Here is an 18047-nt window from a genome sequence, read left to right on the forward strand (position 1 = left end):
AGCATGTTCTGTATATACCTACTCTTTATAAACTCACAAAGGAACCCTGCAAGAACTCTGTCCTGTCATGGATGTTTAGTTCTGCAGGAATATTAGCAAGTCTGTTTGATGTTTATCAGAGACAGTAGTAATGCCACCATTTTTATGTTCATCTGTCTGGTGTCTTATTTCTTGCTCCATTCTGAACTTGTGAGGAGGGAGAGATATTATCTACTGAGCCTTTCAGCCCCCTGTCACAGACACAGTCACCTCTCCTTCTCCATCCCTTCCCTTTCTCTCAATCCAGTCTCCCCGACGTGGATTCAGTATCTGCTTTCATCTAGTACTGAGGCAGGGGGTTCCCAAATATGAGTAATAGTTTGTGTCTGCCCTGGAAAAGCTCACAGATGAGCGAGGAAGATAGACTCATAAATAATTATAAACCATGGATTAAACCAATGTATAAACCATGGGACTTAGCATCCACGACCCATTCTGGAGCTTTAGAGAAACCAGGCTCTCTGGAAGTTTTCTTCTTACTCTCTTCTCCACACTCTGGAAAGGGGCTTTTGATATGGGCAGATTCTGGGTCCTAGTTTCTCACCAGCTATGGCTCAGAGAGGTCCCCAGAAAGCTGTGAATATGGAGAATCATGGGTCTGAGCTCTGATATACCTCTTTCTAAGCCAGAATGCTGTGGACAGGGTAGGCTAGGGATGATGGGCACAGTGGGGGGAGAGGGGAGAGGCTGGTAGTGAGCAGTAACAGCAGGGCAAGGACAGGAGAGCTACACCCAAGGGAAGAGCTGAAACCATTTACAGCTGTCACATTGCTTCCCAGTAAACCCACTAGCTCCCTTCTACATCTGAATGGTGAACAAATTCTAGATTCCCCGATCATCACTAACAGTTGGCCAGTGTTCTCCTTTCTCGTCCAGGCTTCTCTCTTCAGGAATCCCTCTCCCATTTATCCTTGCAATCTTTCATCTTAAGAAAGGGTTCAAAGGGGCTGGTGAGATGGCTCAGTGGTTAAGAGCACTGGCTGCTTTTCCAAAGGTCCTGAGTTCAATTCCCAGCAACCACATGGTGGCTTACAACCATCTGTAATGGGATCTGATTTCTGCTTCAGATGTGAACGAAGACAGAATGCTTATATACATAAAACACACGAATAAATAATCCTTTTTAAAAAAGGAAAAGGTTCAAGCTGGGTGTGGTGGTGCACACCCTTAATCCTAGCACTCGGGAGGCAGAAGCAGGTAGATCTCTGTGAGTTTGAAGCCAGCCTGGTCTAAGTAGTGAATCCTAAGCCATCTTGGGCTATTCAGTAAAACTCTGCTGGAAAGGGGGATATGGATGGGCTAGGAGATAGCTTAGTGATTACAAGCACTGGCTGCTCTTCCAGAGGACTGAGATCCATGGCAGTGCCATCATAGTGTCTCACAACCATCTGTAATGCTAGTTCCAGGAGATGTAACACTGTACGGCTTCAGGCACTAGGTGCACACTCAGTACACACACATACAATCAGACAAAAGACCCCTACCCATGATTCTCCCTATTCACAACCATCCTTGGAGACCTCACTGGGCCATTGTTGGTCAGTCTAGGACGCAGAATTTGCCCAGAACTCACCTCAAACTCAAATACACACAAAATGAACCTTTTGGGAGTAGGGTGGGGGTGGGGTAAGAAAGGGTTCTTTTCACCTTGCCAGGGCCAGGTCTTGTTTGAGAAGCCAGATTTTGATAGGAATTAGTGACAAGAGTCCTTAACATTCAAGGAAAATCCTACTATCAACTTAAGTGCGATTTCTTCTCAGCTTACATCTCCAAAGACTCAAATGCTGTTCTCATGTGCCGCTGATACCTTGTGTGGTTTGCGTCCTCTCAGTGATCAATCGTGTTCTTAGAATATTCCAGAACCCTTAAACCTCCCCAGCTTACTCTCTGGGCCCTGCCCTTCTAGAAGCTCTCTTCACCCCCTCAGCCTCCTCTCTAGATCCTGCCTTCTGTGCTTGTTCTTGCTCTTCCTACACCTCTTCTAAGAGCCACCACCTCTCTGCCAGTCTTCTCCCACCCCTACCTGGGAACCCATTCACTTTCATGATTACTTGTCATCTCTATACCCAAGACAGACTTAGCATCCTCATCTTTTTTTGAGACAGGGTCTCTCTATGTAGCTCTGGCTGTCCTGTCCTGGAAGATCTGTGTAGATCAAGCTGGCCTTAAACTCACGGAGATCTGCTTGCCTCTGCCTCCCAAGTGCTGAAGTTAAAGGTGTGCATCCACTCATCTTAAGGTCTAGCCCTCCCGTCCCCAGAGCATCTCTTCTGCCTGAGTCTGCCTCCTACCTAGATCCCCAGATACCCTGAAGTGTATGAAGAACAATTAGGTAGGGCCCAGATGACATGCTCAGTGGATCCCACCATTGCACAGTGGGGTGGTAGTCCCTGCCACACCTCACTTAGGGTGCTATAATTATCACATAGATACAACCCAACCAAGAGGAGGCTTGCCCAGGTCGTTTGTTGCCAGACAGCAGCAGCTGGCTTCCTAAAAGCTAGGGCTTTTCTACTTCTTCAGTACACTGAGCGGCAGGAGGCTCTGGTGAGTATTCTCTAAAATGTCTCTGTCATTCCCAGGACCAAAGTGGAGATGGGTAGACCCCTTTCTTGGCCTAGGCTCGTGTGTCTTGGCCCCGTCCTGCCTCTCTGCTACTGTCAAGTGGAAATCTTTAGAAAGTGGGGCAAGGGGTAGCTCACTGCTGCCGATCAGATGATGCATTATCTAGTCTCTCCCAGAGCAGGCAGCCTCCTCTGTAACTTTTGCTCCCTTCGGCAGCCAAGGCTGTGGGTCCACCAGAGTCCCATGCCTTTGCCCGAGCAGCCCCTCACTTCCCAGTTCTTCTGTCCCATTCTTCTGTCCTAACTGCGCCCACCCTGGATTTTCTGATTTCAAGTTTCCTTGTATTTTCCAGTTGTGTATAGCACATACAAGCTCACGAGGTTCAGGTGCTTTAACTGTGTCTGGTTGAGTGAATCCCCTGAGCATGCAAGTGCTCTCATAGGCCAGAAGATGGCATTAAGTTCCCTGGAGTTGAAGTTAGCTGCCCAAGTAGACACTAGGAAGCAAACTCGAGTCCTCTGAAGGAGCAGTAAGTGCCCTTAACTAAACGTGCCATCTCTCTCGCCCCTTCCACGTCTGTGTGTGATGTGTGAGACGGGATTTCTCTATATAGCCCCCAGCTGACCTGGAACACTCTATGTAGACCAGGCTAGCCTCAAACTCTAGAGGTGTACCTACCTCTCTGCCTTTCGAGTGCCGGGTCCTAAAGGAGTGCACCACCCTTCTCCACCCTTCTTTTACTTAATACTGGTTTATCTACAACTCTCTAGGACAGCAGTGGATGGCTGGAGGGTCAGTAACAGGAGCCTATAGGCAGAATAAACTTGGGCCTTTCCAAGCTTCCAACTGACACCTCTCAGAGCAGTCAATGAGATAATAAGTGACAGATGTGTCTGTCACAGAACAGAAATTAAATGATATTTTTAAGTTTTATTGTTCACATCATTGGACAAACATTTCTCATTTGAAAAACTCTTAAGGAAAGCGCTGTCTTCTGGTGCACCGGTAAATGTTTTTGTGTGACAGAGGGACTTCACGACCTTGAAGTGGTCTCTCTGCCATGTTTGGCTGTGGGGAAGCTCCTGGCTACGCTTTATATGAGACTGCAGATCTCCACGCTGACCAGACGAAGGTGGTGTGGTCTAGGGATAGGGCGGGGTCCTGCAGCTACATGGTATGAGGTGGAGCCATCTTGGGTAACTCTCTAGGTCTCCTGAGCCTTAAGTCCCTTCACTTGTGGTAAGTAAACATGCTGAGGAGGATGGCTGCCATATTGGACGGGGAGAATGCACTTACAAAATTCATAAGTAAAAACAACAGAAGCCAACCAACCAAAACCATGTGAGTGTTGTTGATTAGTGCCTAGGCCAGTGTCTTTTGGCAGAAAATGTGATATGATTAAGGCTGGCCTCTGGCTTGTTATCCTCCTGCCTCAGTGTCCCAAATACTTGGTAGGGTTTCATATACATTGATAGCAGATTCTGGTCATTCTCTCTCTCTCTCTCTCTCTCTCTCTCTCTCTCTCTCTCTCTCTCTCTCTCTCATCCTACTCCTGTTGAACCCTCTTCCTCTTCTCTCTAACAAGTCCTCTTCTGCTTTCATGTCTTTGGTTTCTTTGGGATTTAATTAGTTACTTGCATGAGCCTGGGTGTGGAATTATTTACTGAGACATGGGCAAGTTACCAGTGGCTACACTGCTGTCAAAAATGCTTCTCTCTTCCCCACAAACCATAGTCTCTCAGGAAGGGGCTGGGCCTGAAGAGCCCCATCTCCGTCTGTGATGGGGGTGTTGCTGGGCCCCATCTTGTTCTGGTAGCCTCAGATGCCAGGAGTCCCTGAGTGCAATGGCCAGGCCATGGCTAGCAGACAGCATTTCCCGCCACTCCGACTCTTATATTTCCTCTGCTGCTCTTCCACGATATTCCCTGAGCCGCGGGAGAGAGAGTTGAACTAGCTGTCCCATTAAAATTTTTAAATTTTATGCGCATGTGTGGTGTGTTTTGCCTACACCTGTCTGTGCACTGCATACATGTCTGCAGAGACCGGAGGGCCATGGGATCTCTGGGAGTGGATCACTGATGGTTGTGAGCTGCAATGAGCACTGGGAATCAAATCCAGGTCTAAGGGAAGAGCAGTCAGCGCCATCTTTCTAGCCCTTAGAAGTCCATTTAAGACTGAGTCCTTTGTATTTTGACTAACTGTGAGCCTTGGTATTAACCACTACTTACCACAAATAGCAGCTTCTCTGACCAAGGCTAAGAGCAATACTGATTAATCTATGGGTATAAAGTAAGTACTCAGAGGACAGTTTGACACCATGTTCATTTAACAAAACAACATCTGGTTTCGCCTTAAGGTCTATGACCTCAGTCACAGGCTTTTGAACAGGTTTATAGAACCAGGCATGGACCCCCTCTTACGGGTCTCAAATCCAATCAGAAAGCTGTTGATTATCCTTGTGATAGCCATGCCTCTGCTGCACAAGTTGGGACATCTCGCCTGGCATTGCAGCTTACAGGGTTGACATCTGGGTAGGAACATTGACCTCTCTCCCCAGCCAGTCTGCAGGGCACCTTCCCCACGACAGAAGCTAGCCTACAGGGAGGATGCTGCCAGCTCGGCTCCAACTTGCTTTCTTTACATCCTGCAACTGACGTGTGAGGTGTCTTTGGCAATGGGGTCTTCCACCCAGTTCTAAAGGACAACCAAAGCAAGAGCAATGGCAACCCTGTGTGGTCTCGGGGGACTCTGGGTAGGATTTCAAGTGTAATTATTTTCCCTCTTTCCTTGCACTATTTGCACTTTATATTTCAAATTTGCTTCGGAATTTCTTTTTACTTACTTATTAACATTTAGGGTGTGGTGTGTGTGTCTGTGTGTGATGTTACCTATGCTGTGGAGAGTGGAGGACAGAAGACAATTTGCAGGACTCAGTTCTCTCCTGCCATGTGGGATCCCAGCAATCTAAGTGGGGTCATTGGGTTCAGCAGCCAGCCTTTACCCACTGAACTGCCTTGCTGGTCCTTTCTTTTATTGAGATAGGGTTTCACACTGTAGCTCAGGACAGTTGTGCCTCAGTCATGCCTGGCTTTTTAAATAATGATGTTTCTTAATTTATTTTGGCCACCTCTGGAAGTCTATCAAAAGGGACAAAAATAATTCCCAGGCACAGGAAATAATTCCCTCCACTTGTTTGTCTAGCCCTTCCTTCCTTCCTTCCTTCCTTCCTTCCTTCCTTCCTTCCTTCCTTCCTTCCTTCCTTCCTTTCTTTTTAATTAGAAAAGTGTTTATATGGGGCATTTGGGTTTGGAGCTCCTTGATATTGTAGCCTCACTGCTAAATAAGTTGAGCTGAGGTTAGCCCAACGGGGCCTTTTTGGTTGAGCTAGCACTGACAGTGAGTGACTCAGCTGTTCATTCACTCTCAGTTATGAACCAAGGTGCACACAGACACTGCACAGCAGTGCACAGTGAGTGACCTCCCAACTCGGCAGCCACTCTGTGCGGCTGCAGCCAACATGTATCGAAGTACAGACGGAGGGCGTGAACAAAACCCACCTCGGTGTTTTTGAGAGGTGTCAAGTTTAGAGAGGACATCAAGAGCACCCTGGAAAGCCTACAGGGCTCTGGGGGAGAGGGGCGGGGAGGTGACACTCAGGAAGGTTAAGATTTCTCTAGTCAGCATCAGGAGGTCCAGGTCGAGGATACAGTGGGGTCCCATCAGATAACTCCAAGAGACTCAGGTTGCTCAGGGAAGAAATGGACGAGAGGCCTGTAAAAGCAGGCTGGGGTGAGCGGGAGTCAACCAACAGCCCTTGGCCTATAGAGCACCTGAGTTTTATCTGGAAGATGAGAGGTCCCGGTGTGGGAAGTGATGCAGACAGCCATGACTAAGGAGGCTGAGAAGTACAACTCAGCTCCTTGTTAGGAGTTGCTTGGATCCTAATACCCAATCCCATGGAGATAGGTTCTGCAAGCTGGGGCCATTTTCTGTTGTGGGACTCAGCTAGGGTTTGTATGAACACGGAACCTAAGAAAGGGGGGCAAGGGTACCGGGACGGTCGAAAATGACCTTAAAAGCTGCTCGCAAATTTGAGGTTCCAGGACAGGAAAGCAAGCCCAGTAGCTGAGCTGGTGCCGAGGGCTGGGGTCCGTGGCTAGGGAGCTGCCCTGGGCAGCAAATGGGTTAACGCTCAAATAACTTTTATATATGAATTAATGTGCAGAGTTAGGAGCCAAAATCTGTTCCATTAATTTTTCCATCCATTCCAGGAGCAGTTAGGTACACACAGTAAAGTTTATTTTGGTGCATGGCATACTTCAGTCCATTAAAAATAAATTAATCAGCAAATCCCTGCCTGGCTCGCCTCTGGTTTATGTAAATAGTGCCCAGATGTAATGAGTTACAAGGTGCTATTATCTCATACCCGCAGAGGACGCCTCACTCCAGAGCCCCGCTTGCAACAAAAGCATCTTAAATAAACTGAGAAGGCGGCTTGATTTGTAATGTTTTCACAGAAGTGGCGCATACCTCACAGTATAGGGTTTCTTCATATGACTCATTTTATAGCAAATTCAATGAAGGAAGCTGGGTGGGGGAAGGGAGGGGCGAGACGGTCCCCACCCCCTTTCCTCAATTTCAGAAAACCTTCCAAGAGATGACCCAAACTCTCAGGGAAGAGAGAACAGGCCCCCTCAACTGCCCAGAGCAGGCTCCCATCATAACACATACTTTAGAAGTTGGGGAGGGGGTGGACACTGGGCTGCGGCTTGGGATGGTACCAACATACCAGGAAGAACGTTCTCTTTGCCACACTATCTCATGTAAAGGGAGGCCAAGTGAGAAAAGAGAGTGTGTTCCTCCCCCAATTCACTGTGGGTGACAAAGGGACTTTTGTTCTTTCTAAATGACTTAGGATGTGACAAGCCCCCTGGTCCTCAGAGACCTCCTGGATTCCAGAGACCATGCCTGGCAGCCTGTGCCTTGCCCAGACAGTGACTCCTCTCTGTGACCTGGAGACCAGAATAGCAGCAGAGAGCCCCTGAGCACCCCTCCTCCTCTTGCTGCCTCTAGGTGAGCCAGAGTTAGGTCCTGGGCTTGGAGAATCAGTCTCACCTACACTTCTTTCCTTTTCTCTTGTTTTTTTCCAGACAGGGTTTCTCTGTGTAACTCTGGCTGTCCTGAAATTCTCTCTGTAGATCAGGCTGGCCTAGAACTCAGAGAGTCACCTGCCTCTGCCTCCCAAATACTCGGGTTAAAGACATGCACCACTATACCAGGCTTTACCTATGTTTCTAAAAGACCTTGGAACAAAGAAAAACCATTGGCAGAAATAAGTCTCTCTTTTTAATGGCTACTTCAACCCATGGCTCACAGATGGGGACAGTATAAGGTTACCCGCCTTGACTTAGTAACATTATAAACTGCTCCAGGCACAGGGGGCCCTGGGTGAAGGCACCCCCTTTCTAACCTACCCATCCTTTCCCTCAGCCTTTGGAAAAAGCTCTCAGTAACGTGTGCTGCTGAAGGGACTTGGGAAGTGTGCTTGGGGCTTCTCTTGAGGGAGGGAAGGTGTCAGAAGAGCAAGAGGAGCTCCCAGCAGTACCCCCACCAGATCAGACTCCTGGGCTCAGGAAGAAGAAACTCAACACGAATGAGCCAAGTGTTCAACAGGTGCTGTTCAAGTCAGTTCAGGCCACCTTCTTCAGGGTCCTGGGGCAAACAGGCACTTCTCCCATGGAGGTTCCTCAAAGTCAGCCAGCCAGCTGTCCGGAGGGACCAGTCTGTCAAAGACCCTCATCATTGTAAGTAGGAGCATGGGGCTTCAAGATGCTTTGTGGATTCTTCTCCACCAGAGGGCGCCATCTCACTTCCCCTGTCAGCAGCAGATCCTCACCGTTCATGGAGTCCAGGTATTGCATCTGCAAGTGGAAAGGGCACGGGAACAGAGAATAGGTGCTCACTTGAGGGTGCAAAGATACAGCCTCTCCAAGGAGTGGAGAGGGACAGGGTGGGGGTGGGGTGGTTATCTGACTGTCTAGATCCACAGTTACTACATAAAGAAGACCTGGAAAAATAATTACCCAGGGCTGCGGTTCTCTATCTCTGGGTCACGATCCCTTTGGGTCACATATCAGATAGTGACATTATGATTCTTAACAGTAGCAAAATTACAGTTATGAAGTAGCAATGAAGTAACTTCATGGTTGGGGCTCACCACATGAGGGACTATGGCATTAAGGAGTCACAGCATTAGGAAGGTGAGAACCACTGGCCTAGTGAATCCCGCTGTCACAATCCCCACTCCACCCACTCCAGACGAGGGACATTAACCACTGCCCCACCCTCATCACAAAGTTCTTGTAGGCCAGAAGTTAGAGCATATGATTGTACTCCCTGCCCTCCGCTGGTGGCACTGCACCGAGACCAGCTGGAAATGTGTATCTCATGGGCACTGTGGAGAGACACAGCAAGGTGTATGCGAAAGACCAGCATGCCAACTGGTTTTCTAGTGTCTGTCTCCACTGTCCTTTAGTGGCCCTGATGCTGCCCAGTGGGCCCAGTTTGCCCTGCCCCATAAGACAGGCTCCCTTGCCGGGAGAGGAAGGAGTCTGGGGCTTCGCTTCATCTTAGGGCTTGGGTTGTACCCTGTTCAAAGAGCTCACTGCCCTGGTTGCATCTTACGATGTCTCTTAAACTGAGGCCCAACCTCTCACCCCAGAGGCCCAGCTTTGCCAGGGAAGCAGGTCAACTGAACCATAGCCCAAGCCTCTCTCTGGCTCCTCTGCTTCTACCCCCGATGCCACCATTTTGCCTACCTCCTGGGTTGTTAGCTTCAACATAACTGCTGATTGACTGACTGACTTCCGGGCTGCCTGTGACCTGTCTGGCTCCTCGAGGGAGGACTAACACAGCAGGTCCTCAAGGCACGACAGAACTGGGTCCCCACCAAAATCTCTTTGCTTTTTTAGGGTCCCACTACTGCCCACCTCTAATGGTTTCAAATGAGACTATTCACAAAGACATTAGCTATGGCAAACTCTTCTTTTTGGGCCCCTGGAGAGGTCCTAGCTATGCCTTGTCATGGCCTTTGGCACAAGCCCACCAAGACAGATGGGAAAACTGGGTGGGTCTCTCAAAAAACAGTGTTTACTTTGCCAATGTCGACTCCTGTCTGAGGGTGAGGCTCCTCGGCCGCAGAGCCTTCTCCCTGGCTTTGGCAAATCTCAAGAACAGTCAAATGGCAGTCTTGTCTTCTGGAGTTCCCTACCGCCTGGCTATCAACAGGTTCAGCATGTCAGTCTTTCACCAGACAACTAGCTGGTCCTATAGCCCTGTCTGCTCTAGAGCTGGGATCTGGCCTTCCCTTTCCTGGTTATTGGAGGCTAGCAAGGCCATAGATGTGAACTCGAGAGTTACTGTGGCATGATGCCCCTTTAGCCCCAGAGGCCAAGTTCATGAAGCAAAGGTGTGACTCACAAACAGCTCAATCTGGTGAGCTGTCTGCAGCAGCTGTGGCCTCTGGTGGTTAAATGATTCACCCAGCTTGGGGTCTGAGGTCAGTCATGCAGGGTGAACCGACTGGGAGACCCCGGAAAAGCCTCCACGTTCCATCTCGGGATGAGTAAATGCATTCATCCAGAAGGCATGAGTTTCCTACCCAAGCAGGATCTGGCGCAAGAGATCAGGAGGTAATTCACAGAATTACCTGTGCTCAAGCAGCCCTTCCCAAAGAGCGCCCTGGAAGCTTTAGAGGCAGGAGCCCTAAAAAGCCAGGAGTAAGGGCCTGACCCGGAGACCCTGACAGTGAAGAGCAGCCAGTGGGGAGGACTAGAGATGTGTTTGTTAGGTGTGGCCTGAAGCCTGGCTCTGCTACAAGTCAGAAGCAGAGAAATCTACCTGAGTACACAATGGCATGGTGGGTGTCACCCTGCCTCGTGCCACCGCTTTCAGGACTGAGGGTGTAGTAGTTAGCACAGCACCCAGCGTCAGCGGTAACGAAACAGCGAATGAACAACCATGGCTCTTGCTTTCCTCTGTCCCCATCCCTGGGATCATTGGCCTAGTCACAGCTGGACATGGACATGCTCATTCTTTGTTGGTTCTTCTCCCAACCCCCAAGACAGAAACAGTCTTGAAAAGACAAGAGAGTCCTGGAACTCTCTATGTAGACCAGGCTGACCTCGAACTCAGAGATCTGTCTGCTTCTGCCTCCCGAGTGCTGGGATTGAAGGCGCGCGTCACTCTGTATGAGCCTGAAGATACCCATTCTTAAGCTAGGCCTGGTGGCTCACAGGTGAAGGCAGGGAGGATCAGGAATCCAGGGCCAGCCTGGGCTACACGAGAGAAACCTTGTCTAAAGAAAGAGGAAGAAAGGGAGAAAGGGAAGGAGGGAAGGGAGGGAAGGGGAGAGGGAGGGAGCAAAGAGCTCTGACTTCATCAATGTTTGCTGCCTATGACACTGGGTCAGAATCCCTGAGACTAGCTCCAGGTACGTCAGCCTCTATCAGCTACCAAGACGCTAACAGCACACACTCAGGAGGACTCAGATGCCGCCATGTTTGCCCAAGGAGAAAGATGATGCTGACCTGTTTCCTCACATACTCCACCAGCAATTCAAGCTGTCGAGGGTCTTCACATTTCTGGTTGAAGAAGGTCCTCCAGAGCGCAGCAGCCAGGCCATGGTCGTCTGAGAGGATCCCCTGGAACACAGCACAGGAAGTGTTTTGCAGAGCCGCGATATAAAACTTGGATATTTCAACAAAGGATGGATTCAGGGGTGAGAGGGCACTGGGGAAGCTTCTGAAAACACCTGCCTAGACCTTTGTGGGCAAGGGTCGGGGAGAACTGTTGAGACAGGGTTTCACTGTTTAGCTCCGGCTGGCCTGGAACATACTATGTAGACCAGGCTAGAACTCACAAAGCTGCCTCTGCCTCCTGGGTGGTGCTTCTTTGTTTAAAAGTAAATTTTATTTTTAGTTTGAGTCATGCATGTGTACCATGTAATGTGCAGAGACCAGAAGAATGTGTCAGATTCCCTGGAACTGGAGTTACAGGTAGTTGTGAAGCAGCATGTGGGTGCTAGGAATTAAGCCCAGGTCCTCTGGCAGAGCAGCTGGTGCTCTTAACCACTGAGCGTATCTCCAGCCCTTCAACCCTTCTTTTCATACAGAAGAACATGGGGCTCTGAGGGTCATGGCACCGGCTAAGGTCATGCAGAGCTGGCACTCGTGTTTGGCGGATCCTTCCAGGTATGGTCCATTCACTCCTACCATTCTGTGCTTGGCCCAGACAATGAATGTCTGCAAAGCCCAGTAAGGGTAGCATAGCAACCGTATTTCTGCCGATGTTAACAAAGTGCGAGCTGGCAGCGTTGCAAGTCTGTGTTTGGCTGGGCATGGGGATGGGTGCGGCTGCTCATACCTGCTTGGTCCAAGGTCACACATCTGCAAGGTAGCTTTCTGGGAAAGGGAACTGGGTACCTGGCCTTCACTGTTACCCATGTGGCCATGACTGGCCCAGACTCTCCTTGAGGAGAGGAACAGGCTGTTTAGTAGGATTGCCATGGGGGCTACACTGGGCAACGCTCAGAGCCTGTCTGTGTGCCTGATATTGCCGCTCCTGGCTCTGGGAAGTCTATTTGGAAGCCCAGATTTTATAGAGGCCAATTACAGACATTTTTTAGCTCAGATCTCGAGTGCAGGGAGGATGAAGGCAATTGAAGGGAGAGGCCCAGAAGTGTTTTCTGCCATTGTGCAAGGTAGGTCATGGAACGGAAGTGTGCCTGCAGAACACTGGACTGAGTCTGGGTTCTGCCACAGTCAGGTTTGATGGTAACAGCTGAACCCCAGGCTCAGGCTTCTTGGGTACTCAAAGCAATGAAAACATTTGCTCTAAAGTGGGTGTGGTGGTGCTTGCCTCTAACCCCAGAAGGGGAGCGGGCTGTAGAAGAAAACACTTGTACTACCTTTACTCAGATCACAAGGATGAGGTCATGTGCCCCAGGGATGTGGCTCAGTAGAGTGCTTGCTTAGGATCTTCAAAGCCCGGGATTCCATTCCCAGTTCCACCACACAAAAAAAGGAACCGGTCTTACCATTTACCGATTTTGCACTCATGTGAGTCTGGGTGTGCATACGCCACAGGGTGCACATGGAGTTCAGAGGACAACCAGCAAGGGCTGGTTCTTTCCTTTCACCATGAGGGTCCCTGGGATCCAGCTTGGTTCTGTGGTTAACTTTCTTACCGAGTGAGCTCTTTCTAGCACAGCTTTGTGATTTTTGCAACACGGTCACCCAAGGCTGTCCTCAAATTCTCTATGTAGCCAAGGGAGGCCTTGAACTCCTGACCCATTGCCTATACTTCCCAAGTACTAGAATGACAGATGTGTGCCAGGCTGCAAAGCCATTTTAAAAAGTGAAATATGTTGGGTACAATACATAAGAGGACCCTTTAGTTAGCAGCTGAGACAGCAGCAGGATCTGGGGGCTAGACTACCTAAGTTCAATGCCAGCTCAGTCAGTTGGTGGTGTGGCCTTAGAAAAGCCCTTACCTGCTGGAGCCTCAGTTTCTCATGCGTGAGCCAAGCCTGATCATTCCTACCCACGGAGTTGTAAGCATTAAGAGACAATGTCTATGAAAGGTCTCTATGTGATAAAGACTTCAAAGACACTGGGGCACTTAGTCCAGGTTATACAGTGGTCCAGCTTCATGGGCCTTGTGGTGTATGAAGCTGATTCCAGGTCAGCTATCAAAAAGGTTCAACCTACAGCATTCGGAGTTTATCAGATAGCTGGGAAGACATTTCACCTGTTCAAGATGCCTTCTGATAAAAAACCCCCACAGCTCCTCAGCTGAAGACCATCCTACTGTGAGGGCTGAGCTGGAGAAACCCACTTCTAGCGACGGCAACATGGCCAAGGACAAGCTCAGGCACATCGTCTCCCTGCGAGCTATCTGGGAACACGGCCGCCTGCCTGTGTGGGGTGTGCCCTGGGCACAGGCAGGATCCTGTTGGCTGGGACCCACTTATGTGATGTTGGAAGGAGTGGGTGGGCGTGTCACAGGGGCTTGGAGAACGAGCAGAGCCGAGAAAAAGAGAAGCCGGGGAGCCAAGGCTTGTTGCAATCAGGGATCTCTGGAGCAGAGGGAGATGGCGGGACAGAGCAAATCCATACACGGGGTCCTGAGCTGTTAGAGGGAAAGGGGGACTTAGGAGGCGTTGGCCCTGCTAGCAACCTGCTCCAGACTACCAGCTTTCTTTGCCAGCTGCTGTCTAATGACTGCCTGCACCACACAGCACAGGTATGATTACCCCCTCTTGACAGATAAGCATTGAGGCTCAGAGGTTAGCGAGGTAACTGAGAAGGAACTGTCCCTGTACTGCTGCGGTCAGGCATGGCACCTGCCTAGCCTTCACACAGTGCCGGCACACAGTACCAGTGTACTGGGAATGGCAGACGGCAGCACCAAACCCAGCTGCCGCCTTCTCTCCATCAGACTGCTAGTGACTCAGTGAGAACAGGCGGGAGACTCGTCAGGTGTGCAGATCTGAGAGTAAGGAAGCAGAAGACAGAGACACTTGGGAGCCAAGCATTAAGGTGCAGGCCAATGTCCCACAGTCTAACAGGGCGCCCACTGCTTACATCATGGCATAAAAGGCATTCTTTAGGAAATTAGGGTGTCTAGGTCTACAGTAACAGAGAGGAGGAAGCCATGGCACTGTCCTATGTGGCTAGCATAAGGCTAAGAGCACGGTACTCAGGAGGCTTGGTATCCAGAAGACAGCGCAGCACAGAGCAAAGCCTTGGGCAGTGTGCAGATGCTAAGTCACTTGCCCCACTGCTGCACTTTCCCCTCACCCTCAGCCTGTCCTTGAGAACGAGTCCTTGGGGAGCTCCCCCTGGCCACACTGTATCTTCCACCGTTATTACCCATCAGTGCACTCTATTAGTAACTGGGGACTTATCCGATTGCTTAGTAGTTACTTGTGGGCCACCTGTCTCAGTAACTTCAATGGGAAAAAGATCGGTCATCTTTGATTCACCAACATATTCCTCATCTATCACACATGATAAACACCAAACCAACTGTTGAATGGATGGAAAGTGAAATGCAGAGTACACCACAGGGATCCAGAGAGCTTAGGAAAGTGTGTGAAGAAAGGGCCTTTAAGAACAGGGAGGATGCTTGGGAGGCAGAGGCAGGCGGATTTCTGAGTTTGAGGCCAGCCTGGTCTACAGAGTGAGTTCCAGGACAGCCAGGGCTACACAGAGAAACCCTGTCACGAAAAACCAAAAAAAGAAAAAAAATTTTTTTTAGCTGGGTGTAGTGTGCATGCCTTTCTTTAATCTCAGTGCTTGGGTGCCAGAGCCAGCTGGGTCTCTGAGCTTGAGGCCAGAGATACACAGAGAAACCCTGGTTTAAAAAAAAGAAAGAAAGAAAGAAAGAAAAGAATAAAGTAAAGAAAGAGAGAGAGAGAGAGAGAGAGAGAGAGAGACAGACAGACAGAGAGAATAGGGAGGATTAGCTGGGTATGATAATCCCCAAGCACTCAGGAGGTGGAAGCAGGAGGATCTCTGTGAGTTTGAAGCCAGCCTGGTCTATCTAGCAAGCTCCAGGACAACCAGCATGTCTCAAAACAACTAGATTAATGAGGCTGCAGAGATGACTCAGTGGTTAAGAGCACTGGCTACATTTGCCACCCTGGGTTTGGTTCCCAGCACCCACATGGTGTCCAACAGCCATCGGTAACACTAGTTCCAGGGGATCTGATGCCCTCTCCCGGCCTCCACTGTCACCAGGCATGCACACAATATACATGCAGGCAGATATATAATAAATAAATCCATCACTAAAGAAATGGGAGTATGTGGAGAGCTTCAGAACAAGTCAAGAGGAAACAGTGCATGAAACACAGAGAGTCCTTCAAGGTAATAAGCTGACCCTACGGTCCAGAAGAGTGTTAATCAGGCTTAACACTACCTGCAGGACAGCGAGGCCAAAGGCCTCCCTCCCATGGAGGACAGGCAATGAGAGACAACACAACAGGTCACAGAAGGCCTGTGACACGGTAAAGCATCAGGAAGACAGGAGGGAAGCATGAGCCACATGGGAAATTCTCGTTGCAGAACAGTGCTGTCCACCACTGGGGCCTCTGGCACATGGTTATCGAGAATTAATGGGACCAACAAGATGAGGATGTGGAGTTTCCTTTATTTAATAAAATCAAAATAGTGGTGTGTAGCACTGGTCTTGAGCAGGTCTAGAACCTTGTGATTATAGAGTGTTCTGAAAGATTGCTACACCCGCATGGCTGCCCACCTACCCCAGTTAAGTTAGAACCTGTGGGTGATGGGTTCCTCATACTGAAGTTTCTAGACCATAGCCCAGACGATCACCATGTTTCCAGACTTTTCCTGCTCTTGACACCTGGGTGCTTGCTGAAGCACCTACTGGATCAGAGCCTTCTTTGGGGACTTAGGGGTGAGATTTAAAGCATCTCCAGGGTGCAGAACATGAGGCTCTCCATGCTCCAGCAGACAGGACTAAATCCATACACACACAGACAGCAACAAGTAAACTCAGTGGGAAAACAAAACAAAGAGACAGAGCTGATGCAACTGGAAAAGTGGGGTGGGGGATGGGATGTGGGTGTTGGTTGGGTGGGAGATGAGTGATCTGACGATATGATATCAGGAGCAAGAGGAAATTGTAGGAGAGGGAATGGGAGGTGGATTTTAATCAAAACACATTATATACATGCATGAAATTCTCAAATAATGAAAAAGGAGAAGAAAAAAAGGCCTCCAATGGACTAGAGACATAGCTAATTTGGCAGGGCGTCTTTTTCTAGCATGCATAAAGTCCTGGGTTCAATCCCTAACACAAATAAATCAGTGATAGAACATTCCAGCTGAGATTATAGGCACGTGCCACCAAGGTTCAGGGAATCAAACCCAAGGCTTTGTGAATTTTGGACAAGAATGTACCAGCTAGAGCTTCACCTGGCCCTGCTCTGAATGTCTCTCCCCTCCTCACTGCATACCAACCACTGTGTCCGACAACAGAGACACACTGGCACTGTCACTTCCCAGAGAAAAGCCACACCAGACCAGGTGACAGACTATTAATGCTTGTGTGTGTTGTAAGCACCCAGGGCAGGTGGAACCAGCTGAGCCTGGGGAAGGTTAGGGACCCTTTCCCAGGAGGGGTGGTACTCGCATTATGTTGGGAGTTAACCCCAAAATGAATTTAAAAGCACATCATTTATCAAGAACAAGATATGATGAATGTCATGAGTCTGCACACAGGGTCTCATTATACCATCTTAACTTTTCTACACACTTAAAGTTTCTGTTATGAAGCTGGAGGGCGGAGAAACAACACAGACACAACACTGATAAACCTGAAGACCCCTGCTAGGTGAGGCAAACCAGTGACAGAAGAGCAGACATGGAGACTCCACTCACACGAGGTCCTTGTCAAATTCATAACATAAAATAAAACTGTAGTTTCCAGAGACTGGGAGGAAGAGAAGGAGGAGGAGGAAGAGGAAGAAGAAGTAGGGAATTGGTATTTAATGGGATAGAGTTTGAGATTGTAAGTGCCAACACACACAACTGTGTGCATAAAGTAAGTACTCTGAAAAAAAAAATGTGTAGGTGTAACTCATTTGCATAAAGGTGAGGAACTCCTGTGTATGCACAGATAACATCCGGAGGAGATGATGACTGACTTCTCCTTGGGGCTGGAGAGAGAATGGGTCTTTATGCTTCAAGCAGGAACATACATAATTTTGTGAACTTTAAAAAAGAGTAGAATGGAGCTGAGCGTGCTGGTACACACCACCAACCCAGTAATCTCAGCACCTGGGAGGCAGAAGCAGAGGAAGGTAGATCTTTGAGTTCAAGGCCAGCCCACTCTACAGAGCAAGTTCCAGGACAACCAAGGCTACACAGAGAACCCTGTCTGGAAAAAAAAAAAATCAATAAAATAAGCATCTGGGGGGCGGGGCTGAGGGGATGGCTCAGTGGTTCAGAGCATTTGTCGCTCTGGCAGAGGGACTAGATTCAATTCCCAGCTTCTACGTGATGGCTCAAAAATCATCATAACTCCAGTTCCAGGGGATCCACTGCCCCTTCTGACCTCCACAGGCATCAGGCACTCAGGAAGCACTTATACATGTAGGCAAAATGTTCATATACTTAAGTATATTACTTAAGTACTTGCTATTTTAAAGTGAAAATGAAAACCTACATACACCTCTTGTCTCGCAGACCATACTGTTTATATACGAGTGTCGTGCTTTCTCTAGGAAGATCTGGGGCTCTGGCAGTACCTGATTCTCTTCTGCACCCCATCCAGCACCCAACGGGCACTCGATGCTAACTAACTGAATGTTGACCAATTTTTAGAATTCGCGTTTCCCCAGCATTTATATG

General features: G+C 49.1%; 1 protein-coding gene across 2 annotated transcripts in view; it reads right to left on the reverse strand.

Annotated features, from left to right (window-relative positions):
• Positions 1 to 6881: 6881 nt before the first annotated feature.
• Uqcc1 (ubiquinol-cytochrome c reductase complex assembly factor 1) overlaps positions 6882 to 18047 on the reverse strand; it is a 90183-nt gene continuing 79017 nt past the window's right edge. For both annotated transcript variants that reach the window (XM_034495793.1, XM_034495795.2), the window contains exons 9-10: positions 11193 to 11306; positions 6882 to 8525 (exon numbers count right to left, since the gene is read on the reverse strand). In XM_034495793.1, the coding sequence (XP_034351684.1) occupies positions 8391 to 8525; positions 11193 to 11306 (249 nt within the window). In that variant the 3' untranslated portion in view covers positions 6882 to 8390. The remainder of the gene's footprint in view (positions 8526 to 11192; positions 11307 to 18047) is intronic.

Source organism: Arvicanthis niloticus, chromosome 2, assembly GCF_011762505.2.
Source record: "Arvicanthis niloticus isolate mArvNil1 chromosome 2, mArvNil1.pat.X, whole genome shotgun sequence".
In the NCBI taxonomy this organism is placed as follows: domain Eukaryota; kingdom Metazoa; phylum Chordata; class Mammalia; order Rodentia; family Muridae; genus Arvicanthis; species Arvicanthis niloticus.